Genomic DNA, 22,971 nt, shown 5'->3' with positions numbered 1-22,971 from the left:
GCAACTGATATGGTTAATTGGTTATAAGACATTTGAAAAAAAAAATTAAAAATATTTTGTGTGTAATTTACTATATTCTACATAACTTTTAATTTATTAATTTATTTGAGTTAATTTGGTCTTTGCGCTCTCTTTTGATTGATTAAGAGAGTTTCGTTAATAGGTAGTTTAGATTATAATAAAATAAAATAATTACTAAATAAATAGTTTTTTTTAATAATATGATATTATGTACATTAAGTGATGGAGGGAGTGAATTAAACTTCACAATGAAAGAGTCATAATAATTTGGTTCGAATTCACCTTGACAAGAATCGAACTTAAAACTTCTCATTTATGAGAGATTTTTTAATTTACTAGAAACACGTTGTAATAATACAATTAGTTGGAAACTTTAAAAAAAAATTCAAACTATTTTATTATGATACTTGGTGTATCGAGTCGTGTTCAGTGTTCACAACAAACTGAAAAATTTCTCCTCACTTACAAATCAAAATGAAAACTATTTAATCATTATACTAAGTGACTATTAAATAACTGATTTATATATTTGATTTGTAAAAGTTAGGGGAAAGGAAAGCTAATCCATCAAGGTCAGAGCATATTACAAGTCTTCTTGAGAGCTTACACAAGGGGTCTTAGTCTTTTTTTTGTTTTTATAGATCGTGCACCAAAAATGGTTGGTTGCAATGGAATTCAAACATAGACCTTACAACTCAACTAATCCTCGTTGGAAATACACATATATATGAGCAATCTTTTAATTAATTTAAACTAAATTACTGAGTCAAAACTCCATGTAATAAACACATTGTTTTAATCAAATTAGCTATATATGATAATTCATCCATTCTAAGATTTGATAAAGAAAATATTTTCAAGATTTACATAAACATATAACACATACACACTGCTCTAACTAAATTAATCAAGAACAATTCTGCAAGAAAATGGAAGATATGTGACTTTTATTTATTTCATAGATTCTATCAAGAACAATTTTGCAAGAAAGTGCCCTTTTGGTAGCCAAAAACCCATCACAATAATTGAATTACCAATGCCTTATTAGAAAGTAAAACACATTACTTTGGCCTTTTTTTTTTTTTTGTGAAAAACTCATTACTTTGGCATTTCTGAAACCTTTTTTTTTTTTTTTGAGGGAGGCGTTTCTGAAACATGAATGTCACAAATATGACAGAACAATAAGGATGTGTGACTTAGATATCAGGTTGGAGGAAAATGAACTGAAGTACAAAGGTTAAGGCAAAAAGATATGTGCGAGGTATTACGAGTTAGATATCAAATTATTATAACATATTTTATTATTTTTTTTTATAAAAGATTTTTCAGTGTGCTGAAAACACAACTCGATACATCAAATATTATTACACAAGTGATTTGATACTTGAAAAAAAATAAAATTCAACCATTTGTATGATAACACTTGATGTACCGAGTTGTATTCCAGCACATTGAAAAGATGTCGTCTCCTAGTTCAGATATACTGCTCTTTATTTTAAACACATCTTTGTATTCATTAAAAGACAAAAACACATGCTAATATTTTGGTCCCAGTGTGCAAGAACCATACCATATACTTAGAAATATCAAGCATCCCGCTGGAAATCAACGGTAAGGCAAATATTATCCATGAAACAAAAGAAGGAATTGCACAATTCATTTGGTGATTAGCCACCAACGGGGTTCGAACTCACATCGTCATGCAAGAGCTTAACTCTTTTCCACCACTATAGTAAAGGGTCACTTGCAACAAAAAAAATAAATTGAGTTAACATATATAATTGAATTACCACATGAGAGAGTTTAAGAACCACAAGAAGAAAAAAAAAAAAAAAACGATTCTAGAACGAAAGTAAAATTCTTGACAGCAATGCTGTATATCTGAAAAATAGTTCAAGCAAATTAAGATGTTAGCACATAGTCATTTATCTTGTTTATTGAACAAACAACGAGGGCATCAATGCCGTTTTTTCTCTTTCGAAATTCATAAACAACAAAATTGAGATTTCTTTCACAAAAATTACCATAAATTTTGACAAAATTGATGGTTGAATTATAAGTCCAGCATGCAAATCGAAAACAATCACATGAGCTTAGAACACACCACATCAACATTTAGTAAGCAGTCTCATAAGAGATCCCAATCACGATAAAACCATTGAACAGTTTAGTACATTTCGTTCATTTAAGAGCATGGTTCAGAGGATTATTTAATTGACATTATACCATCTTTCTACAAAGAAAAAACGAAAAAGAAAATAGAGCGTTGACACCCGTGGCAAAACCCGACATGGATTAGGGTACGTTTCAGCCTGACCTTTTGTAAAAGTTATAGGCCACAACCACTGTTGCCACCGCTCCAACCACGACAGTAGCTGCGAGAACATCGCTTTGCTCCCAGTTCCCAATCAAGCTTGACAGCTTCCGTAAGCCATCCTTTCTAGCACACGACTCTCTGGTTTCTTTCGGCTTTTTTTCCTCACTTCCACCGTTCTCCTCCAAACTTACTTCTTCACAACATGTAAATCCATCACTATTAGCACCCTGGCAATAGCCTGAAAAGTTCTCATTATTCTCAATCTGATTGCCCTTTTCTTGGTGAATCTGATTGCCATTTTCTTGTGGCTTCTCCTCAATTTTCTTATTTTCTTCTCCATTTGGAAGCTCCCGGTCATTAATTTCTTCAGCTTTATCAGAAGATGCTCCCCTGTAAGGAATGAAATTGAATTTCGTGTTAAGCTATTTAAAGATTCAACTCTAAGTTTCGTCAATAGTAATTAAGTAAGAACAGGTATGATCAACTTTAATAAACAAATCACAACAACATTACAAATCAGAAACATATACAGGGTAATGCAGTTATATCCAATTCTTTTGTGTTTTCTCCACAAAAGTTCCTCGATGTTAATGTAACTCTATATCAATTAATCTATCATACAAGATCAGACATAATTAGCAATTGAAAAATATGACAACAAAAGCTTCCGTCCAGTGAAAATTTCATCCAAAGACAGTAGACAAAACAAAAAACGTACAAACCTCCAATGTCGTTCTATAATCTCTCCCTTCCCAATATGCTTATCAAGCAATTGCGACACGGCAGAAAAGGTGACGAAGGGATACCTGCAATTAATAATACATAATATTCAAACTCCTTCATCGCTCCCAATACGATAAATTTTAAACTGTTATGATCCGGATATTACCAATGGTATATCATTCTTCCATCTGAATCTGGGCTGTAGATCCTGAGTTCTCTAGCATACTTTTGGCCTTCAATTTGAAAGCAAGCAGTAACAAATACCTGATCCGTCAATCCTCGCAACTTAGTCTCCCGTTTGAAATCATCAATGAGAATAGATGCGGCCAAACGATAAAAAGGATGTTCACACATATGTGCGCATATAAATACACGGGGGCCAATCAACGGCTCTTGCACTCCGGAAGCCCATGGTTTGTCATTCACAATGACATCATCAACAAAGCTATCCACATCCGACTCTTTCAAGCCCCTTTGATCAACAAACGAAAACAACTCCAGAATTACAAAAAGGAATTTACAAGAAACAATAACCTAACACTCTTTAATTCCTTGTAAGGCAAGGAATTAATCGTAAACTGAGCCATTAAATTCAATTTCTAGAACTAATTGCAGAAGCTAACACATATCTAATTATCTATTAATTTCTAGAACTAATTTAAGAAACTAACAGATATCTAATTATCTATTTAGTTCAGAAGATCGTGCAGAGAGGCAGAGGGTGACATCGAGTTTAGGGTTTGCACACTGAGAGACAAGAGGGTTGATGGGAATGGTAGGAGCTAGAGAGAGGGTTGATGGCAAGGGTAGGAGCTAGAGAGTGGGGGTGGGTTCTGTCCACTGACGTTGGTTGCAGAGAGAGAGAGATGGGGAAAAGTATGGGGGTAGGGTTGAGGGGAATGGGTACAGAGAGAAAGAGTGAGGGAGTAAGGGACATAGGAGCTAGAGGTATGGGTTGATTGGTCAGGGGTATTTGGAAAGATATTTCTCATTAACTAAAGAAATGATTTACATGATGGTATTTATACCAGTAAGCTAAATAAAGCTTAGATATTAACTATTGTAACTAATTAACATTAAACTAAGATTAGTTACATTACTAAAGTAACACCAAACTTATACACTAAGTAATTGCTGACTGTACTGAGGACTTGGATCCTAGTTGGCACTGTTGAGTTGACTGATGATGTGACTCTTTACACCCCCTCAAGCTGAACGAAGGAACACCAAGTGAAAGTTTGGATTTAGGAAGCTGAAACCGAGCTTTGGACAATGATTTTGTGTGAATATCTGCAATTTGATTGTGACTGGGTACAAAGCGAACAGATAGAAGAGAAGCTAAGACAAGTTCCCGAATGTAGTGATAATCAATTTCCACGTGTTTGGTTCGAGCATGAAAGACTGGATTAGATGCTAGAAAGATGGCAGATATTGTCACACCAGAGCACTGGAACTTTAGACAGAGGGAAGGCAATGTCTTTGAAAATTTTGCATATCTAAGTAATTTCAACAGATGTGTGAGCTAAAGATTGATATTCGGCTTCGGTGGAGGAACGAGCAACAGTGTGTTGCTTCTTTGCACTCCAGCTAATAAGATTGCTACCAATATAAACACAGTAGCCACTGGTGGAGCGCCTATCAAAAACACAGCCTGCCCAATCAGCATCCGAAAAGGCAGTGAGATGCAAGGAACTTTTCTTGAACCAAAGTCTTTCAGTAACAGTACCTTTGAGAAATCTGAGAACTCTTTTAACAGCCTGAAAATGAGTTTCTGTCGGACAATGTTAGAACTGACAGAGTTGATTCATGGCAAAAGATAGATCGGGCCGAGTCCAAGTTAAGTATTGTAAGGCCCCAACAATGACCGATATTCATGTCGATTGGAAAGAAGTGTACCATTATGATCCAATTTTTGAGTACCAAGAGGTGTAGCACACGGGTTGTTGTCATGCATTTTTGTTTTGAGCAGAAGATCAGCAGCATACTTATGTTGAGAAAGAAAAATGCCTGCTGGACTTCGATAAACTTCCAAACCTAGGAAATAGTGTAAAGGGCCTAGATCTTTTATGGGAAATAGTTGACTGAGCTTATGAATAAAAGCTTGACAGAGTTGGGCATTGGGTCCAGTCACGATGATATCGTCAACATAGACCAGAATAATAACAAGAGCTGGTTGATATTGAACAAACAGAGAGCAATCAGAAGGAGATTTGGTGAAACCAAGGTCTGGAAAAGCTTGTCATACCATGCCTGTGGTGCTTGCTTGAGGCCATAAAGGGATTTGTGGAGCTTGCAAACATAAGAAGCTTTAAATGGATCAATAAATCCCGAAAGTTGTTGCATAAAGACCCCCTTCTTGAGTGTGCCGTGCAAAAATGCATTACTAATATCCAATTGGTTTAAAAACCAATCAAACTGTACTGCTAAAGTCAAAAGAATCCGAATAGTAACAGGCTTTGCAACTGGACTGAATGTTTCTGCAAAGTCAATCCCTTCTTGTTGATGAAACCCTTTGGCTACTAAATGGGCTTTGTACCGATCCACAGTGCCATCAGGTTTCCTTTTAACGTGGAAAACCCATTTACAACCAACTAGATTTTGAGAATGAGAAGAAGGAACAAGTTACCAAGTTCCTGTGGATTGCAGTGCGTGAAATTCCTCTGCCATGGCTTTGTTCCAATGAGCATGTTTGGAGGCTTGAAGGTAAGTAGTAGGAACAAATTGAGAAGTGTCAAGAGGATGTTTGGTGACTGCCAAGGCTTTAGGTTTAAAAATGCCGGCTTTGGATCGGGTGGTCATAGAATGAGTGTTGGCAGGGAGAAGGGGTTGGGGTAATGGTGAAGGAGAAATAGAAGGAGATAAGGAAGTTGAACTGGATGAAATAGTGGTTTGGGGTTGTGGTACGAGAACAGGACTGGAAGCACTAGGGGAATGTGAAGGAGGTGACTGAGAGAGGGAGGGTGGTGTGGGACAGGATATTGAAAAAGGAAGGGTAAAAGTAGGAAGATAAGAGGTGGATTGCTGTGATGATGCTACATGAGAAGATTTAAAATCATGAAAAGGAAAGTGGATTTCATGGAATAAAACATGTCTTGAGATGTAGACTTTGGATGTAAGAGGATCAAGGCATCTGTAGCCTTTGTGATGCAAGCTATAACCTAGAAAAACACACTGAACACTTTTACCATCCAACTTTGAGGTAATATATGGTTTGAGCCACGGATAACAGCTGCAGCCAAACACTTTAAGCTTGGAGTAGTCAGGAGGCTTGTGAAATAACAGTTCCCATGGAGAAATTGCAAGACCAGAAATCGGAAGCCGATTGATCCAATATAAGGCAGTAGAAAATGCTACAACCTAGAATTTATGAGGAACCTTTGATGCAGTGAGCAGAGTTCGAGCAGTTTCTGTGAGATGGCGATGTTTCCATTCGACACAACCATTTTGTTCTGGTGTGTGAGGACAAGAAAACTGATGCATAATACCATGATGTAGCAGAAAAGACTTGAAAGTATTACTAGTGAATTCACCCCCTGAATCAGTTCTGAGAACTTTGATTTGATTTCCAAGTAAGTTTTCTACATAGCTCTTGAAATGAACAAAGATGGAATACACTTCAGATTTCGACTTCATTGGAAATAACCAGTTATACTTTGTAAACTCATCAACAAACAATACATAGTAACGATAGCCACTAACAGAAAATGTAGGGGCAGGTCCCCAGACATCACAATGCACAAGTTCTAAAGCAACAGACACGGTACTAACACTGGTAGTAAATGGCAGTTTGTGATTCTTGCCAATTGCACAATCTGAACAAAAGAACGAAGTGAACTTTTTACCACTATAAGCAATAGAACTATTATTCAAAGTCTTTATGAAGATAACAGATGATGGATGACCGAGCCGGTTGTGCCAGACTTGTAAAGAAGCTTTTGTACTAACAAGTGCAGAATGAGAGTTGAAAACAGTTGGTGAGCCTTGAAATGGATAGAAGCCATGTCTAACTGGGCCTCAAAAAAGCATCCTCCCTAAAATACGATCCTTGATTTTAGATCCATTAGAATCAAGGGTTAATTTGCAATGATTATCTCTTAGGAATTGATAAGCAAATAGAAGATTATGCTTCATTGCAGAGACATGAAGAACATTATTTAAACGAAAATTAGCAAGAGGAGTTCGAAAAGTGGTAGTACCAATATGATGAATTGGCATACCTTGACCATCACCCATATAGACCTTGTCTTGACCATTGTAGGGCACTAGAGATTGAAGGGCAGAAACATCATTAGTGATATGCGATGTAGCTCCTGAGTCCATGAGCCAAGTAGGAGCAGAAGGTTTGTAGTTGGTTTGAGCACACATAACGGCCAGTTTTACAGGAGGGACTTTACCAGAGTAGGCATGATTCATTCTTTCGAAACAGTCAATAGCTTCATGTTCAGGAGAATGGCAGATTTGACAAGGAGATTTGGAACCAGTGGTGTTACCTCTGGATTTGCCTCCAAAATTGCGATTGAAATTATGAGAGTTACCTCTGTAATTACCCCGATAATTACCACGAGCATTATTTCCACGAAAGTTGTTGTTGCCCCGGAAATGACTTTTGCCACGATAGTGAGTGCCCTGAGAATGATCACGATAGTGAGTGGCCCGAGAATGATGTGGAGAATAGCCATGTGGTGTAGGAAGAAGAGGAGGCTGAGAAGAGTGAGTTGCATAAGCCTGAAATGGTTCATAAACAACAGACTTCTTTTTGCGATTCATAAAGAGCTCATTGTTAATCAACAATCCATGGAGTTCATCCAAAGAGGTGGACGAGATGTGAAGCATAATCGAGTCGATGAAAGACTCATAATCATCAGAAAGACCTTGTAGTGTGATTGCAATTAGATCGCTTTCAGCAACTGGAGCTCCAACGGCCACGAGTGCATTAGAAATGTTCTTGATGAGTTGAATGTACTCTGAAATAGGTAGATCACCCTTCTGAACAGAGTGAAGGCGAGAACGAAGCTGGTGAATATGAGCAGCTGAGACGCCTCCAAAACGTTGTTCAAGAGTAAACCAAAGTTCTCGAGAGAACTGGACACCAACTGTGAAAGGAATAAGATCTTCCGAAAGAGTAGAATTCAACCAAATAAGAATATTTTGATCCTTTTCATACCATAGATCAAAAGCAGGATTTGGAGGTGCAGTGTTCTGGCCAGATTCATCAAGAAGAAACGGTGAGGGACAAGTTTCAGAGCCATCAACAATTTCTGTAAGCTTATACCGACGAAAGATCGGAGCAAATAAAGCCTTCCAAACAAGGTAATTATCGCGTTTGAGCTTTGTAGGAACCATACAGCTAATATTCTAAATAGAAATGGAAGAAATTGAGGGAGAAGGAGGAACCGAAGCCAAATTAGGGTTCATCGGGGCCAAATTAGGGTTCATTGGGGCCAAATTTTGGGCAAAAACTTAAGGATCTGTTGGAGAAGAAGTTGATGAAGTCATAGATTCAGCAGATCACAGAGAGTGCAGAAGAGCGAAGATCACTGAGAGCGCAATTTCGTCCTCCTTCCAGAAATCGAAAATCGAAGTTACTACAAATCTCAAAAATCGGAGATCACAAATGGAAGCAAGTACAGAAATTACAAAAAGCGCAGATCGCAAAGATCACAGAAACTGCGAAGATCATCAAACACGAAGATCAGAGATCGCAAAGATCAGAGATTGCAGGAAGCGAGAAAGGAGAGGATCGAGAGAGAGAAAGGCGGTTAAGCAGAAAGGGATGATACCATATTTGGAAAGATATTTCTCATTAACTAAAGAAATGATTTACATGATGGTATTTATACCAGTAAGCTAAATAAAGCTTAGATATTAACTATTGTAACTAATTAACATTATACTAAGATTAGTTACAATACTAAAGTAACACCAAACCTATACACTAAGTAATTGCTGACTGTACTGAGGACTTGGATCCTAGTTGGCACTGTTGAGTTGACTGAGGATGTGACTCTTTAAGGGGCTGCTGCATCTTTACTGTTGGATGTGAATTTACTGTTCGACAAAGGAGTCGAGGAGGACATCATAACAATAAGAGGCTAAAAATGCTACTACATGATTCTCTTAAGGCTTTTCTCTTTCGTTTCAAGATTTGATTGAAATAGATAAAAAAAAAACCAATGCATGCACACAAGGTTTTGTTCTGAGTCTTTTATTGACTTTCAGAACTTTTCTATCTGATTTTCTGATTATTTTCTGAATTGGGATTATTTATTACCAATTTCCTTTAAGATTTGTGCGTGTGTGTTTGTTAATGCTCTATTTCTTCATTTTTAAAGGAAATGGAATTGCTCTCTTCCTTTTCTTGGCAACCACGTATGCCCTCTCTCTCAAATTCTTTCATTAGGGGTCTAAGGTGATGCATTTTTGCCTAAAATATCATTTTGTTAAATGACTTATGATATTTTGATTCTCTGCACATTCTGCCTAGTTCAAAAAGCAAAATCTCTCTCTCTCTCTCTCTCTCTCTCTCTCTCTCTCTCTCTCTCTTTCTCTTTCTCTCTTGCTTTTTGTGGCTAAAGATCATGTCTTGTGTCATAAATTTGTTGTTGTTACATGGGGTTCTGTATATCTTTTGGATAATCAAAAAGCTTGAATCTTTACTAGGTTTCTTTAAATTTCTTTGAATTCTACTTTGTGATTTTGGTTTAGAAATGTGTAGAACTACATTTAAGAGGATCATGAGGAAGAGAAGCACATATCAGTTCTCAGGCATTCCATACGTAATGACAATGCTTAAATGCCTACCCTCCACTTGGTATGCTGCTTTGCTTCTCACTCCTTCAACTGCTCTCTCTCTCTCCCCTCTCTGTTGTGTACTACCTAATTAATTATTTACATTTGTTTATTTATCTCTGTAAAGCTTTCATGCTTGGATTTTAAATGTATGATTCAATTAGAAACCTTTATAATGTTGATGTTATAGAACATTCAACAGATATATATTCAACATCAGGCAGCTCGGGCAAAATCATAGAGACTAAGATTTGGTAGTATATGGGGGTGAGAGTGAATCTGCCTTGCTTGCCATGATATAGGCTTGCAATGATGGCTTCCTCATTGTAGTACTACATTTTACTCTTACATGTTGACATCAGAAAGCAAACTAAGATAGATCCAAACCCACTCTTATTAATTAAAGTTAACGGAAAGAAAATGATTTATGCATACCTTTGTTTATTTGTCACTTGATTTTGGTTTAGGTTGACCATAGCTAAAACATCCAAGACTCACCTATCCTTTTTAGCCTTCATGTGTGTGTTTGCTACCTAGCTGGGTCGTGGGTGAGTCTTGGATGTTATCTTGGATGTCTTGATTATCTTGATGGGCGAGTCTTGGATGATTTGGTTCTGTCTTCTTCGACTCTTATATCTTCCCTTTTTCTGAATTTTCTTATTTCTCATCCTTTAAACTTTGTATTTTTTTAAAATATTTTTCTTTTTCGTGATGTCGATAGATGAACATGTTTAAACGGAAATAATGAAATGGAATCCATCTCGATTTTCCCTTAGTTTCGGATAGAGAAAGTTAGGTCTAAAGCATTTTTACATAAACAGTCAGTCATAATATAACTAAAACTTACGTACTTTTTCGATTTAATTGTTGTTTTGCATCAGGCAAGGTTTTACTTCCAGCAGCTGATATCAGGAGTTAGTTGCTGTCATTTGATGGTATGTAATGTGACACTTTTCTGCCAATGCGTCGTATATTGTTATTTCTTTATCTTTTGATTTGGAAGTGGTGGTTGTAGCAAGGAAATAATTCGTTTCAATAGTATACGACTTAGTTTTAATAGTATATGACTCAATTTTTTAATAGCACTCGGGCGTTTTTCGAATAACGGTATTACGACTTAGTTTTCTAAATGCCAATAACAGCTCTAGATTTTGTCTCAAGTGGAGTATTCTTACTAATGTAGCATTTTGTTAGCACCTTAGTATGTTTTGATTGTTTCTCTGCTTGAACAGAGAATTGTTAACGTCTGGCTCACGTTTTAGTCTCTCCGTCGTACGCAATTTTGCATGGCATTCTTCAATGTAGCTATAGGTAAGACAACACTCTCAGTACTCCATAATCAAACCACCATATGAACTTTTTTCATCCACCAAGTTAAGCTTTTATGTGCCATCTTGAATAGTTATAAGTTATTGCTTCAGATTACTCCAGTGCATTGTTGTTCTCTTCCTTACCTCTCAAGCTTGCTTGATATACCTACTCTTATTAGTGTTTTATTGTTAAGAAATACTCAACTGCGGTTTCAGTTCATCGTTATGAATCGGATTAAAATTAACCACTCTGGTTAATTATCTAAATCTTATAAATTCGGATGCAAATTAAAGCAACTACATAACAAAATCTCAAGAAATTAATGCGAATTTACCTATATTTGATCATTTGTGGGAAAATCAACACATCGCCGTCGGAAAACTCAGTTCCTTCGTGTCCTTCAATTACTGTCAGCAACGTCTATCAAAAACCAAGAAAAAAGTGAGTAACGGAGTCAACTCAGCTCAACACCAGAACTCAGTAGCTCTTGGAAATAAGAAACGGTAAGAAAAAGCAATCAGAAATGCCGACGAATTGAGCTGGAAAATAGACCTTAACGGTGATGTCGTTCTTGCGAGCATTGAAAGCGGATGCGAAGAACCTAATGAGTGGATCGAACTCAGTGCCTTTGTTGCGCCATGGCCAGGCCTTAGGGGTTTTGTAGCAGAGGAAAACGTGGCGATAGCTCAATAGTGTCTCTTTTTTTTGAGGAAAGCTCAATAGTGTATCTTCAAAAGACTTATATGACATAGTCTCATAGGCGTCCCAATTAGTACCACTATCAGACAAATCCCACTTTACAATATCCACTCCTGTTTTGTTCACCTTAATTCTTTTATCTCCTCCTTGAAAGTTTGCTCTTACAACAACCATGTCGCCGCCTTTCAGATTGAGCTTCTTGTTTGAAAGATTTCCCAACCAAAGATAATCTTCATGGGAAGCAGTTACGGTGGCCTTCATTGCCCAGACACAAAATTTAGTTCGCTGGGTAAGATTAACAACATCAATGTATAGAAACCCAGTAGAGTCGTCGTTGTTCGAAGAATAAACGATGCCCAAAGCCAACCCTCTTATATAATCAATACTTCCCGGCACTACAAATTGGAGAATTTCATCCTCTCTCGCGACGTAGGCTAACCGGTTAGGAATATCATTTCCCGAGAGAAAAATTCCACCAAATGCATTTTTCTATACAATGGGGTGCAAAGTTAGTATAAGCAACACTACAAAAAGCAGAGAGAGATAGAGAGTACCATACCGTTTGGAGGTTCTCCTTAAAAGTACCAGTGAGACTGGTACACCCTTCCATATGAATTGAAACCATGTAGTCCAATGAGTTCTCCAAGTTTGGAATATCTTTGAGTTTGCGGCATTCTTTCAGTTCCAATTTTCTCATTTTCGACATCTCTGAAAAGTCGGACATTATTTCCAGTGCAATGCAGTTATTCGCTTCCAATTCAATCAAACTGTTCGGCAAATCTGGGATTGCCTGAAGGTTTGTGCAATGATTTAGACATAAAAGCTGAAGCTGAGAAAGGCCACTGAGAATGGGTAGCTTATTAAAACCATTCCCACCTAGATATAAAACTCTTAAAGAAGATAGACTCCCAATTATTTGGAGAACGGCACCATCTGTTATATTGCAGTTGCTGAGATTTAATGCCTGAATCATCTTCAGTTGTGCTAAAAAATGGTAACCCCCACACAAACCCTTACAGCCACTGAGGTTCAATACCTCGAGAAGTGGGAGTTTTGAAAAGTCTGGTAATTTAGTCAAGTCATGGCAGCCTCTAAGAATGAGATACTTCAACTTCTTAGGCAACTGTTACTCAAAAAGAGAAAACAATAATAAAAATCCAAATAAATAAAAGAGAGAATGCATGACGATGACTGATGTTGATATTTACAAGGACATTGATAATTATATCGTACCAGGTTTGAATCCTCCCAAACTCGTACGATCTTGCTGTTGCTCAGCTCCATATAAACTAGGTTTCGTTGACCAAAATCTGCTGGTATGGCTTCAAGAGGAAATCCATCCCAATACAACAATATTAACTCCTTGGAAAGATGTTTGTAGCTTCCAGTCAGCTTTACATTTTCCAACTTGAGAAATTTCAGACGCCACATCTTCTTAAACGCTTCTGTACTGAAGCTTTGCTCGTCATCAGAATCTTCTGGCAAAAATAAGGTTAGTCCTTCAACTGCTTCTGTTCCCTGTTAGAGATAAAAAAAAAAAACAAGAAAAGGATAATATTCACACAAAGCAGAGCCGTGAATTGGATGAATGAACTACTACAAAGGTAGGACATACAACATAATTATGTATTTTCTCTTTCAATTTACAGTGGATAAAAGCCTTTTCTTTTCTTCTTTTTCTTCAAATATACTATGCACGGCATACATTGTATATTTGCGGATATGTGTATATACTTCTCTTTCTTTACATGTACTTAACATAAAAAAAATTATTGCAAAAGTACTTACCAATTCGTTCCTGAGCACGCTTTTTGCATCTTCACTATGCCACAATCGACTACGTTTTCCTAGTTCCACAGAAGATTCTGCCCGCAAAATTTCTCTTCCCATATCTCGAATCAAATCATGCATCCTCAATTTTTTCTCTTCATCAATATATAAGAGACATCGTTCGCAGAGTGTGGTAATTTCTGCTTCTACAGAAAAACGACTACAACCATCCAATATTGCCGTGACAAAAGGTTTACCCCATCCAAGAAAGAAACAAGATATGTCAAGGAACACACCCTTCACATGATCATCACGTAGCCCATCATAGCTTAATTTAAGCGTTTCATGAATTTTTCCATCAGGAATATTTCTCAATTTATCCAATGTACTTTTCCATATGCTTTTACTCTTTTTCGTAGCCAATAAACGGCCAACAACTTCAAGAGCTAGAGGCAGTCCTCCACAATAATTAACAACATCTCTTGCGAGCTCAATATATTCTTCGTCGGGACGACGATTTCCAAAGGCATGCCAACTAAGGAGCTCAAAAGCTTCGTCATCAGTCATTCCTTGTGCTTTATATCTTTTATCCACCTTTTGTATATTCAGCACTTGTTCATCTCTTGTCGTTATAATAATCCTACTTCCGGGACCAAACGAGACATGTGTTATCGCCAATTTATCTAATTGGTCAGCATCATCTATGTCATCAACCACGACAAGTACTTTCATGCTTCCAAGTCTTTTCTCTATCTCCTTGGTTCCTTCGGCAACATTGCTTACCTTAATGTCAGACCGTTTCAAAATATCTCGAAGAAGTTGTTCTTGCAGACTAACCATATTTTTCTTGTTACTCCTCACCTCTTCAAGGTAACATTGACTGCTGAAACTATGACCATATTTGCTACAAATCTCTTTGGCAAGCGTTGTTTTACCTATACCGCCTGTACCCCAAATTCCAATTATTTGAACATCAGGTGAACCCACAACGTCTAAGTATTTAGTGTTGAATTCTTGCACGCGAAAAGCTATTCCAACTGAGTGCTTGGCTTCTTTTAAGTCTGTGGGTTTCAATAGTCCCTTGATGTCCCCAATAATTTTCTCGATAAACACTCCTTCACGCCTACAAGTAGAAATTCCAAATTACGAGAGCCATATTAAATGCCTTATTCATCATGACTATATATTTACATATTGAAACAAGTTTGAATAAATTGTGATTTATTGAGCTCAATTCAACCACGTATTTAATCTTCGATTATAATGTGAATAGATTAGGTCATTGGTCATTGGACTATTACACAATTGTAGCTTTCAGTTATATAATTAAGAATCCATTACAATTGGTATTTTAATTTGATAAAGTGTGGAGCATTTGTTCTTCACACACCCATAAAAAACAAAGCATGTACCTTCCGTTTCACTCCCTTAATTTTGACGGAAATTCATATGCAAATGCTCTACCTTTTATAAAATTCATATACCAATTCTAATAAATCTTTATGTAGATGTAGTGAACAAAATTACACTTCTATTTGTAATACCCTAGAAAATTTTAAATATGTGATTATGTGGAAAAACTTTATCGATAAATGGAAATGATGAAAAGGCTCCTAGTTGGCTAAACGTAATTTTATGAGGACGTATTTTATCCTCATATATTTTATTGTAATTCTTGGCATATTTGGATAGAGCTCGATCTGACGAATGCGTAGGCGCAAACCGTTCGTAAAATAGAGTTATAACGAAGAAGTTATAAGCGAGCAAAGAAAAGGGTGAAATGGTCATTTGATCATAATATGGAATGCTCCAAAAAACTGTGAGGTGCAACGTGGGTGGCTGTGGCTGGGAGAGAGGGGGAGAAGGCCAATTAGAAAAGAGGAAAATGAGGGAAAGGAGAAGGGGGGAAAGCACTGGATCCCTGATGACCTGTTCTCAACTCGTTGACCTGACCCGGCTTCGCCGGGCTTTCATGAGCTTTCCGACGGTTTTTCATCCGTTTTCCGATGAATTCCTTCGTAAAATCTAGCCTTGAAATAGTGGAATTTGCACGGTGGTGCGACAGGATTTGTGGAGGTGATTTCCCCAATTTTTGAATCTAAACACTTTAGTTACCACCGCCTTTAGACTCCCCTTAAGGCCTAGAACAAAGCCCAAGCCTTGGTTGGGGCGGCGGATCGGGAACACCCAAATTCTAGGGTCCGGCGTGTTTGTGGGCAATTTGAGGTGTTTCCCGGCCAAATTGGACTTGGCCATATGTATAAAGTTTGCTCTACTCTTTGAGATCTTCATTTCTTAACTTTTGAGAAATTTTAGAAATAGTTGAAATTTTTCGGCGAGCCAGGACGGCCGACCACCACCCGCGGTGGCGCATGGCCAGAGGACCGTAGACATTATTTTAAGCCTAATTAGATGTCTTGAGTCGAAATTTGATAATCATATGGCGTAGGTGGATCGGTTGAACCTAAAGTTCGCTACGATACAATGCTTGATTAATTTGGGAATCGACGATTCGACCATTGGATCGTCACCAAACTTTGAGACATTATAATATGTAATATTTGATGACCTTGGGAATTTACGGATCAGGAATCCGACGTACGGATCTTCCCGAATTAGATTTCTAAGTTCGTAAAATAAAACGTCAATCGCCACTTGAATTGTGATTGGAGGAGATATGATCGTTGGATCGTAATAAAATTTTAGTATGTTGTTCTAGAAGCGTAATGTGAACTACGAATGACTTGATCCCTTTGTAGGGTACGTAGGCAGTCTAACGAGGTTAGATGCAGCCATAATAAAATAACTGAGAATTAATCTTTTCTTGGAATTGTCTAAGAAAATGAATTTGGTGATTATCTTCCTAAATAAATTTTGGGCCTATTTTAGTATTTGCTTCCAAATAAAACTTTTCGGGTTGTTACACTATCATACTTTAGGTACCAATGATCCAATTTTTCTTCTCTAACATATAAAATCAAATTCAATGCCTTAATTACAATATCTTAATTTTGGTTGATTAGTGAAACATGATGATATGAAATTTAGATAACTAGATTTTAATCCCTAAATAAGATGAAATTTAGAAAAATGTCTTATACAAGCTTAAAAATTTAGAAAACCATATGTATTCAATGTCTCTTTTTTTTTATTTATAATTTTATGAATTTAAATTTTATGAAAATATTATAAATTTTAATTCTCATTATGGTAAGCATCTTATATAAGAAAATATTTTCGTAGAGATTTTTCGGTACACTTATGTTTTTGCATATTTTTTTATCTGCCATTAATTCATTACAATATATTTAGGTATGAACATTTCGATTGGGTTAGTATAATATGTTTAGGTACACACATTTCGTTACACTAGTATAGTATAATATATTTAGGTACCGATATTTCGGTACACTAGTTTAGTATCATATAGTTAGGTACGGAATTTTCGGTACACTTATGTCTTTACATATTTTCTTATGTGTCACTAATTCACTACATATATTTATGTACGGGCATTTTGGTACACTAATTTAGTAAAATATATTATGATACAGACAGTTAGGTACACTAATTAGAGAAAGTTAAATAAAATTAGTGAATTAAAATGTTTATAATAATAATAAATTTAAAATTTAATGTAATAATATTAAATAAGTTATCTATTAAATATAAAAACAAAAATATAATATGAATTTGAATTAAGTACACGTTAAGAGACTAAAATCAATATTCAATCTAACACTAGCTTTTTATTAAATTTTAATCTTCTTAAAGGATTAAAGATAAAAAATCCCTATGAAATTTGATGAAACATGGTGATATGAAATTTGATGTAAACAAAAAAGTATACCCGTCGGCCGTGGTTTTGAGATTCCAGCCGCCCAAATCTGCAGAAGCCTTCAGATCCTCTCTCCACTGCTTGACCTCATTTGGATCTTCAGCCGTTTCATGCTTCTGAAATGCTTCCCCAAAACTATCTTCCTGTTTCCTAACTTGAGAAGGGTCAACGTCATAGAATATTGGACAGACTATTTTCCCCTCTTGATCTTTTAGGCACCTCATGATCTTTGACAGCTCCCTCAGGCACCACCGGGACTCCGCGTACTCCTTCGAGAAGACGATGACGGCGATTCTCGACCCTTCGATTTCTTGGTCAAGTTCACTCTGTATGTTTTCCCCCCTTGTGAGCTGGTTGTCTATAAACGTGTTAATTCCAGCATTGCGTAACGCAATGAAGAGGTGGTCTGTGAAAGTGTTGCGGGTGTCTTCGCCTCTAAAGCTCAGGAACACCTCGTACTTCCAGCGGTTTGAGCTCTGCGAAGAAGACGAAGAGGCGGCAGAGCCAGCTCCATGGGCGGAGCTGCTGGTATCCATTGCAGCCTGTAGAAGTGCAGCTTGGCTTTCAAAAAACCAGAGTCAAGTCTTTCCCAACATTCCCCAGTGAAGGTGGCCCCTTTAAATATTTAGCATGGGCCAATGATGTCACTGCCGTGTCGATAACGCGTGAGTGCTATTCCCCCACAGTTTGATATGTATAAATGTTACCATCAAATTTAAAAATTGTATAACTGCTTACGATGCAATTTCCATTTTTTTTGTTGTAGTCTTTTGAGAAATCTGCCGCCCAACTCTGACCAGATGACGACCTTATTGTATTTTAAGGGTGGTGCGCAGGTCGGTCCAACTGCCCCTGCTGGTGGACAGAAGAATCTTCGTTGGAGTCAGCCTAGAGAGTATCAATGGGAAAAGACCTCATCTCCAACAACCTATCTTAACAAAAGATGCAGAAAATTAAACTCCAACCGGCCAACTAAATGACTATCTATCTTGTGAACAGTAATTAACTAAATTTAGCTAGAGGAGACATTTGTAGCTTACTTCAAAAGGATCAATGTCGTAAATAAGTAATTTACTTGCACAAAGTAAGGATCAATTTAGCTGTGAAAGCAAGGCGATGATCGAGCTCACGATGGCAGCTTTTTTGATCCTATCGTCTTGCAAGGGAAACAAGCTACAAAATGCATCACACGGAGGCATCCAACTAATAGTTGAATTTCTCGATCAAGATTATGCTGGAGGCATCGGTGTGCAAGCCAAACTCGACAGCATAGCCACACTACACAACCTCTCAACCTGCCATCAGACTACGTCTCTTCGGGCGTAGTGTTATAGTTGTTACAAATAATTCACGGGTTGGAAAAATCAAGCCAACTAGTTGAGAAGGCAATTGCGCTACTTGACGACATTGTTTCTTCATCGAAGACTGCGCTGAAGGAAACTGCGGGTACGTGCGACATAATCTGGGCACTTGTTGAGACAATTGAAGAGGGATCGACGAAATGCAAGGAGCACACAGTATCTTCCGGCTTATATGCCACAGCTGCAGAGAGAAGTACAGAGGACTGATACTGAGAGGAGGAGCAATGCCCGGATTGCTTCAGCTGAGCATGGATGGGACGTGGACGGCTAAGGCCACGGCACAGGAGTTACTGTTTCTCTTGAAAGACTGTTCCAATTACGGTTCGAGAAACAAGCAGTCGAGGAATAAGGATATAGAGCAGATTATGCAGGACACTGATGCTGGGGGAGAAAAAGTTGATGGGATGAGTACAACGGTATTGAGGCTGGTGGAGGAGATGTTATCAAAGATCAGCAGTGGACGATGATCTCGACCAAACTCTGAGCTTTGCTATCTACGAGTCCAGCAGGCAAATCAAAAACAATAACAAGAGCTTAGACAACACCACATCAAAGTAGTCTCATAAAAAATCCCACTATCAAGATAAAACCATTCAACAGTATATTGGAACAACAAATCAGTCGTGTACGCAATCAACTACGGAAAGGAATAGTGAATATTTTTGTAACTGTATATGGCTTAGCTTCGGGAAGTCATCCCACCCTCCAAAAATGAACATTTAGTGTAGCTACCAGATTCTCCTTTCATATATAAGAGCTTATTTAATTGACGTTATAACATCTTTCTACAAAGAGAAAAATATAGGGCCTCGACACCCGTGGCAGAACCCGACATGGATTAGAGTACGTTTTAGCCTGACCTTCTATTAAAGCTATAGGCCACAGCCATTGTTGCCACTGCTCCAACCATGGCAGCAGCTGCGAGAACATCACTTTGCTCCCAGTTCCCAATCAAGCTTGGCAGCTTCCCTAAGGCATCCTTTCTGGCACACGACTCTCTGGTTTCTTTCAGCTTCTTTTCCTCACTTCCACCGTTCTGCCCCAAACTTACTTCTTTGCAGCATGTAAATCCATTACTATAGCACCCTGGCAACAGCCTGAAAAGTTCTCATTTTTCTGAATCTGATTGCCATTTTCTTGGGGCTTCTCCTTGATTTTCTTACTTTCTCCTCCATTTGGAAGCTTCAGGTCATTAATTTTTTCAGCTTCATCATAAGATACTCCCATTCGGCCCCTGTAAGGAATGAAATTGAATTTCGTGTTCAGTTATTTAAAGATTCAACTCTAAGTTTCGTCAATAGCAACTGAGTAAGAACAGTTATGATCATGCTTAATACACAATTTGACAACAATTAATCAGAAGAACATTACAAATCAGAAACATATACAGGGTAATGACGTTATATCCAATTCACTAGATCTGCTTCGCTTTCTCCATCTCTGTAAAGTGCCTACTTGACCCCATCCCCCGTTCCCCAAACCACCTCTGGTTTGGTTTATCAATATAAAAAGGTTGTTTGATTTGGCTCACACTAGTTGTTTGATTTGGTTTCTCGATGTTAATGCAACTCTATATCAATAATCTATCATACAACACTAGAAATAATCAGCAATCCAAAAATATGACAGACGCTTCAGTTCCAGGGAAATTTTCATCAGAAGGGGGTAAGCAAAACAAAAAAACGCACAAACCTCCAAAGTCGTTCGATGATCTCCCTTTCCCAATATGTTGATCAAGCAATTCCGGCACATTGTCAGGAGTGACATAGCCATACCTGCAATGAATAATACATAATATTCACACTCCTTCATCTAATTCAATACGATAAATTTTAAATTATTATGATCCAGATATTACCAATGGCCTGTTATGCTTCCATCTGAACCTGGGCTGTAGATAATCAAGTTTCCAGCATATTTGTGGCCTCCAATGTGAGAGCAAGCAGTAACAAATACCTGATTCGTCAATCATCGCAGCTCAGGCTCCTCTTTGAACTTATCCATGAGGACAGGTCCACAAACACCACATCTATTATCTCAACTACCATGTGCACATACAAATACATGGGAACCAGTCAACGCCTCTTGCACTCCGGAAGCCCATGGTTTGTCATTCACAAAGTGGCTGATCGATCCAAAACATCTTTTTGTTGGTCCGAGGATTGGGGAAGGCAGGCATGCCAAAGTGTACGAAGGAAAGTAAGTACAACGTCTGTGCTTGTTTTGTCTTAGATTCTGAATTTCTGGTCTCTTAAGTTTAGCAATTTAATATGATGCCTTAGATCTTGTTAAATATAAATGCAAAATTGAGTTGGGTTTTTGCAGAACTAATCAAAGATCAAAACTTGATTTGGTGTTGTGCAATTATGGTGTTTATGATGCCGAATATGTGTTTTTCGTGTCGAGTTACAACGATGATGTTCTGTTCTTAATCTGTTTGTTTGTTGCGTTTGGTTTGTTCTAGATATAAGAATCAAAATGTTGCTGTAAAAAGTGTTCATAGAGGAGAAACCCCAGAGTATGAGAATTTTTTAGTTGTGACGAGAACACAAGTGGTACACCACGTGTTTTAATAGGAATTATGGGAAATTTTATTTTTTAAGTTATTAATTTTTCAGCACATATATCCCACCATTTGTTTAGTGACACGTGGTGTACCATTCAATGTACCGGTCACACTGAAAAATCTCTTCCAGAGCAGATTATCAAGAGAGAAGCACGGTTTGCGAGGGAAGTGGCAATGATGTCGAAAGTGCAGCACAATAACTTAGTGAAGGTTGTTGTCTAGTTTTCGATAAGTATTTGTGATTACTAAATGGGCGTATTTGCGATATCTGATTGAGGATTTTTAACTTTGTGATTCTGAGGTTCTTTTTGTTGCTCAATCAAAGGGGCTAGCTCTAGGATTACTTTTTGCTCCACACTAATCACTTCTTATTTGAGTGATGACCTTGAAAATATTTGGTTTAGATCATCGAAAAATGAACGTATTAATTTACTAACTAGTTACCTCTTACATGCTACCAATATTCACACACGCACACAATTTAGAATATTACTATTGAAGGCTTAAGATACTATAATTACTAAGAAACTCTTATTAAATTTTTCTAACGGAGTAACTATTGATAAGGAAATGACAATTTGTATGGCTTCCATGTTTTGAGTTGTAGGTTTGGTTGTTTCGTGTGAATGTATATAAATTATAAGACCAAATTTGACCGTTAACATGATGATTGTATTAAAAACGTGATTGTATTGTAGTCAATCTCATATAGAATTTATGTTTGTGTTTGAGTGAATCATGCCTATGTGAAGTACGTTTTTTTCATAAGTTAAGAATGCCTTATATGTGAGGCACATCTTTCTTATGAATGTAGAGCATGTCTCATATATGAGGAGCGCAACTCACATAGCTTTAGCCATAAACTAATACTTATACTGGACCTTTTTTTTTTTTTTCTTTGATGGGATAATGGAGTAAACTAAATTCTTGAATGAGTGTATTGTAGCTGGAAGAGGGTTGGTTATTATTGCAATTTATAGCTCTTGATGCTAAATCCAACTATTTATATAACTCAACCCAACCCTTTGTACTGTATTTGAGACGTAATAAATATCCTTAAAGAATTCTATCCTGAGCAAAAAGAAAGAGGCAAAGAGATTGATCGGAATCAATATCAAAACACATGGCAACTGCCATACCTTGAAATCATCATCGAACATGTAGCAACCTCTGGTTGAAGTTTCCTCACTTGAATCTGCAAGCCTCCAAGTTTTCTAGCTTAGGGATTTTTTGTTAGTTCATAACCTAATTTCTAATGAGGTTCGACTTCGAAATTAAAATTAACATTGTTGTAAGATAATGTTTTGCATAGAGTGAAATTATGATATTCTTGCTCTTACGCTGGACATATGCTAATAAAACAAAACGGGAGAAAGTTAAAGAGATTTTTATTTTACTTTTTTATTTTAGCTTCTCATGTCGTTTTTATTTTTTACTTTAGCTTCTCATGTCATGATAGCAACATTCTATCACCTAAAACATGTGGGTCATTTGATAGCAAAAGACTAATGGCCTAAAACATGTCGGACAATATTTAGACGAATATGTATTTTGTCTAGTATCAACATGTAGAGAA

The 22,971-nt window shown here is 37.2% G+C and overlaps 1 protein-coding gene, 1 long non-coding RNA gene and 2 pseudogenes across 3 annotated transcripts; 2 read left to right on the top strand and 2 right to left on the bottom strand.

Moving 5' to 3' along the window:
* Nucleotides 1–2,144: 2,144 nt before the first annotated feature.
* Nucleotides 2,145–18,238, bottom strand: LOC126583650 (TMV resistance protein N-like). 2 transcript variants are annotated; one of them, XM_050248116.1, is made up of 9 exons: nt 17,481–18,238; nt 13,649–14,753; nt 13,094–13,378; nt 12,420–12,983; nt 11,714–12,349; nt 11,496–11,581; nt 3,228–3,533; nt 3,061–3,144; nt 2,145–2,728 (listed from the first exon to the last, which is right to left on the bottom strand). In XM_050248116.1, exons 1-9 carry the CDS (start codon nt 18,002–18,004, stop codon nt 2,329–2,331), a joined length of 3,990 nt encoding a protein of 1,329 aa, XP_050104073.1. In that variant the 5' UTR covers nt 18,005–18,238; the 3' UTR covers nt 2,145–2,328. The 2 variants fall into 2 exon arrangements, 1 of the variants encoding a protein (XP_050104073.1); XR_007609793.1 differs by having other exon boundaries at nt 2,665–2,728; nt 3,228–3,325; nt 17,481–18,236.
* Nucleotides 7,061–10,932, top strand: LOC126583651 (uncharacterized). Its single transcript, XR_007609794.1, has 2 exons — nt 7,061–9,872; nt 10,732–10,932. It is a non-coding gene; the product is annotated as an uncharacterized LOC126583651 (long non-coding RNA).
* Nucleotides 18,239–18,268: 30 nt separating the features above from the next.
* On the top strand, nt 18,269–19,296 carry LOC126582513 (uncharacterized; annotated as a pseudogene).
* A 281-nt stretch (nt 19,297–19,577) lies between these two features.
* LOC126582512 (uncharacterized) lies at nt 19,578–22,555 on the bottom strand (annotated as a pseudogene).
* Between the last annotated feature and the right edge of the window lie 416 nt (nt 22,556–22,971).

This window comes from Malus sylvestris, chromosome 9 (genome assembly GCF_916048215.2).
Source record: "Malus sylvestris chromosome 9, drMalSylv7.2, whole genome shotgun sequence".
NCBI classification, from domain to species: domain Eukaryota; kingdom Viridiplantae; phylum Streptophyta; class Magnoliopsida; order Rosales; family Rosaceae; genus Malus; species Malus sylvestris.
The sequence above is the reverse complement of the archived record's forward strand: the minus strand, read 5'-3'. Positions and strand labels throughout refer to the sequence as shown.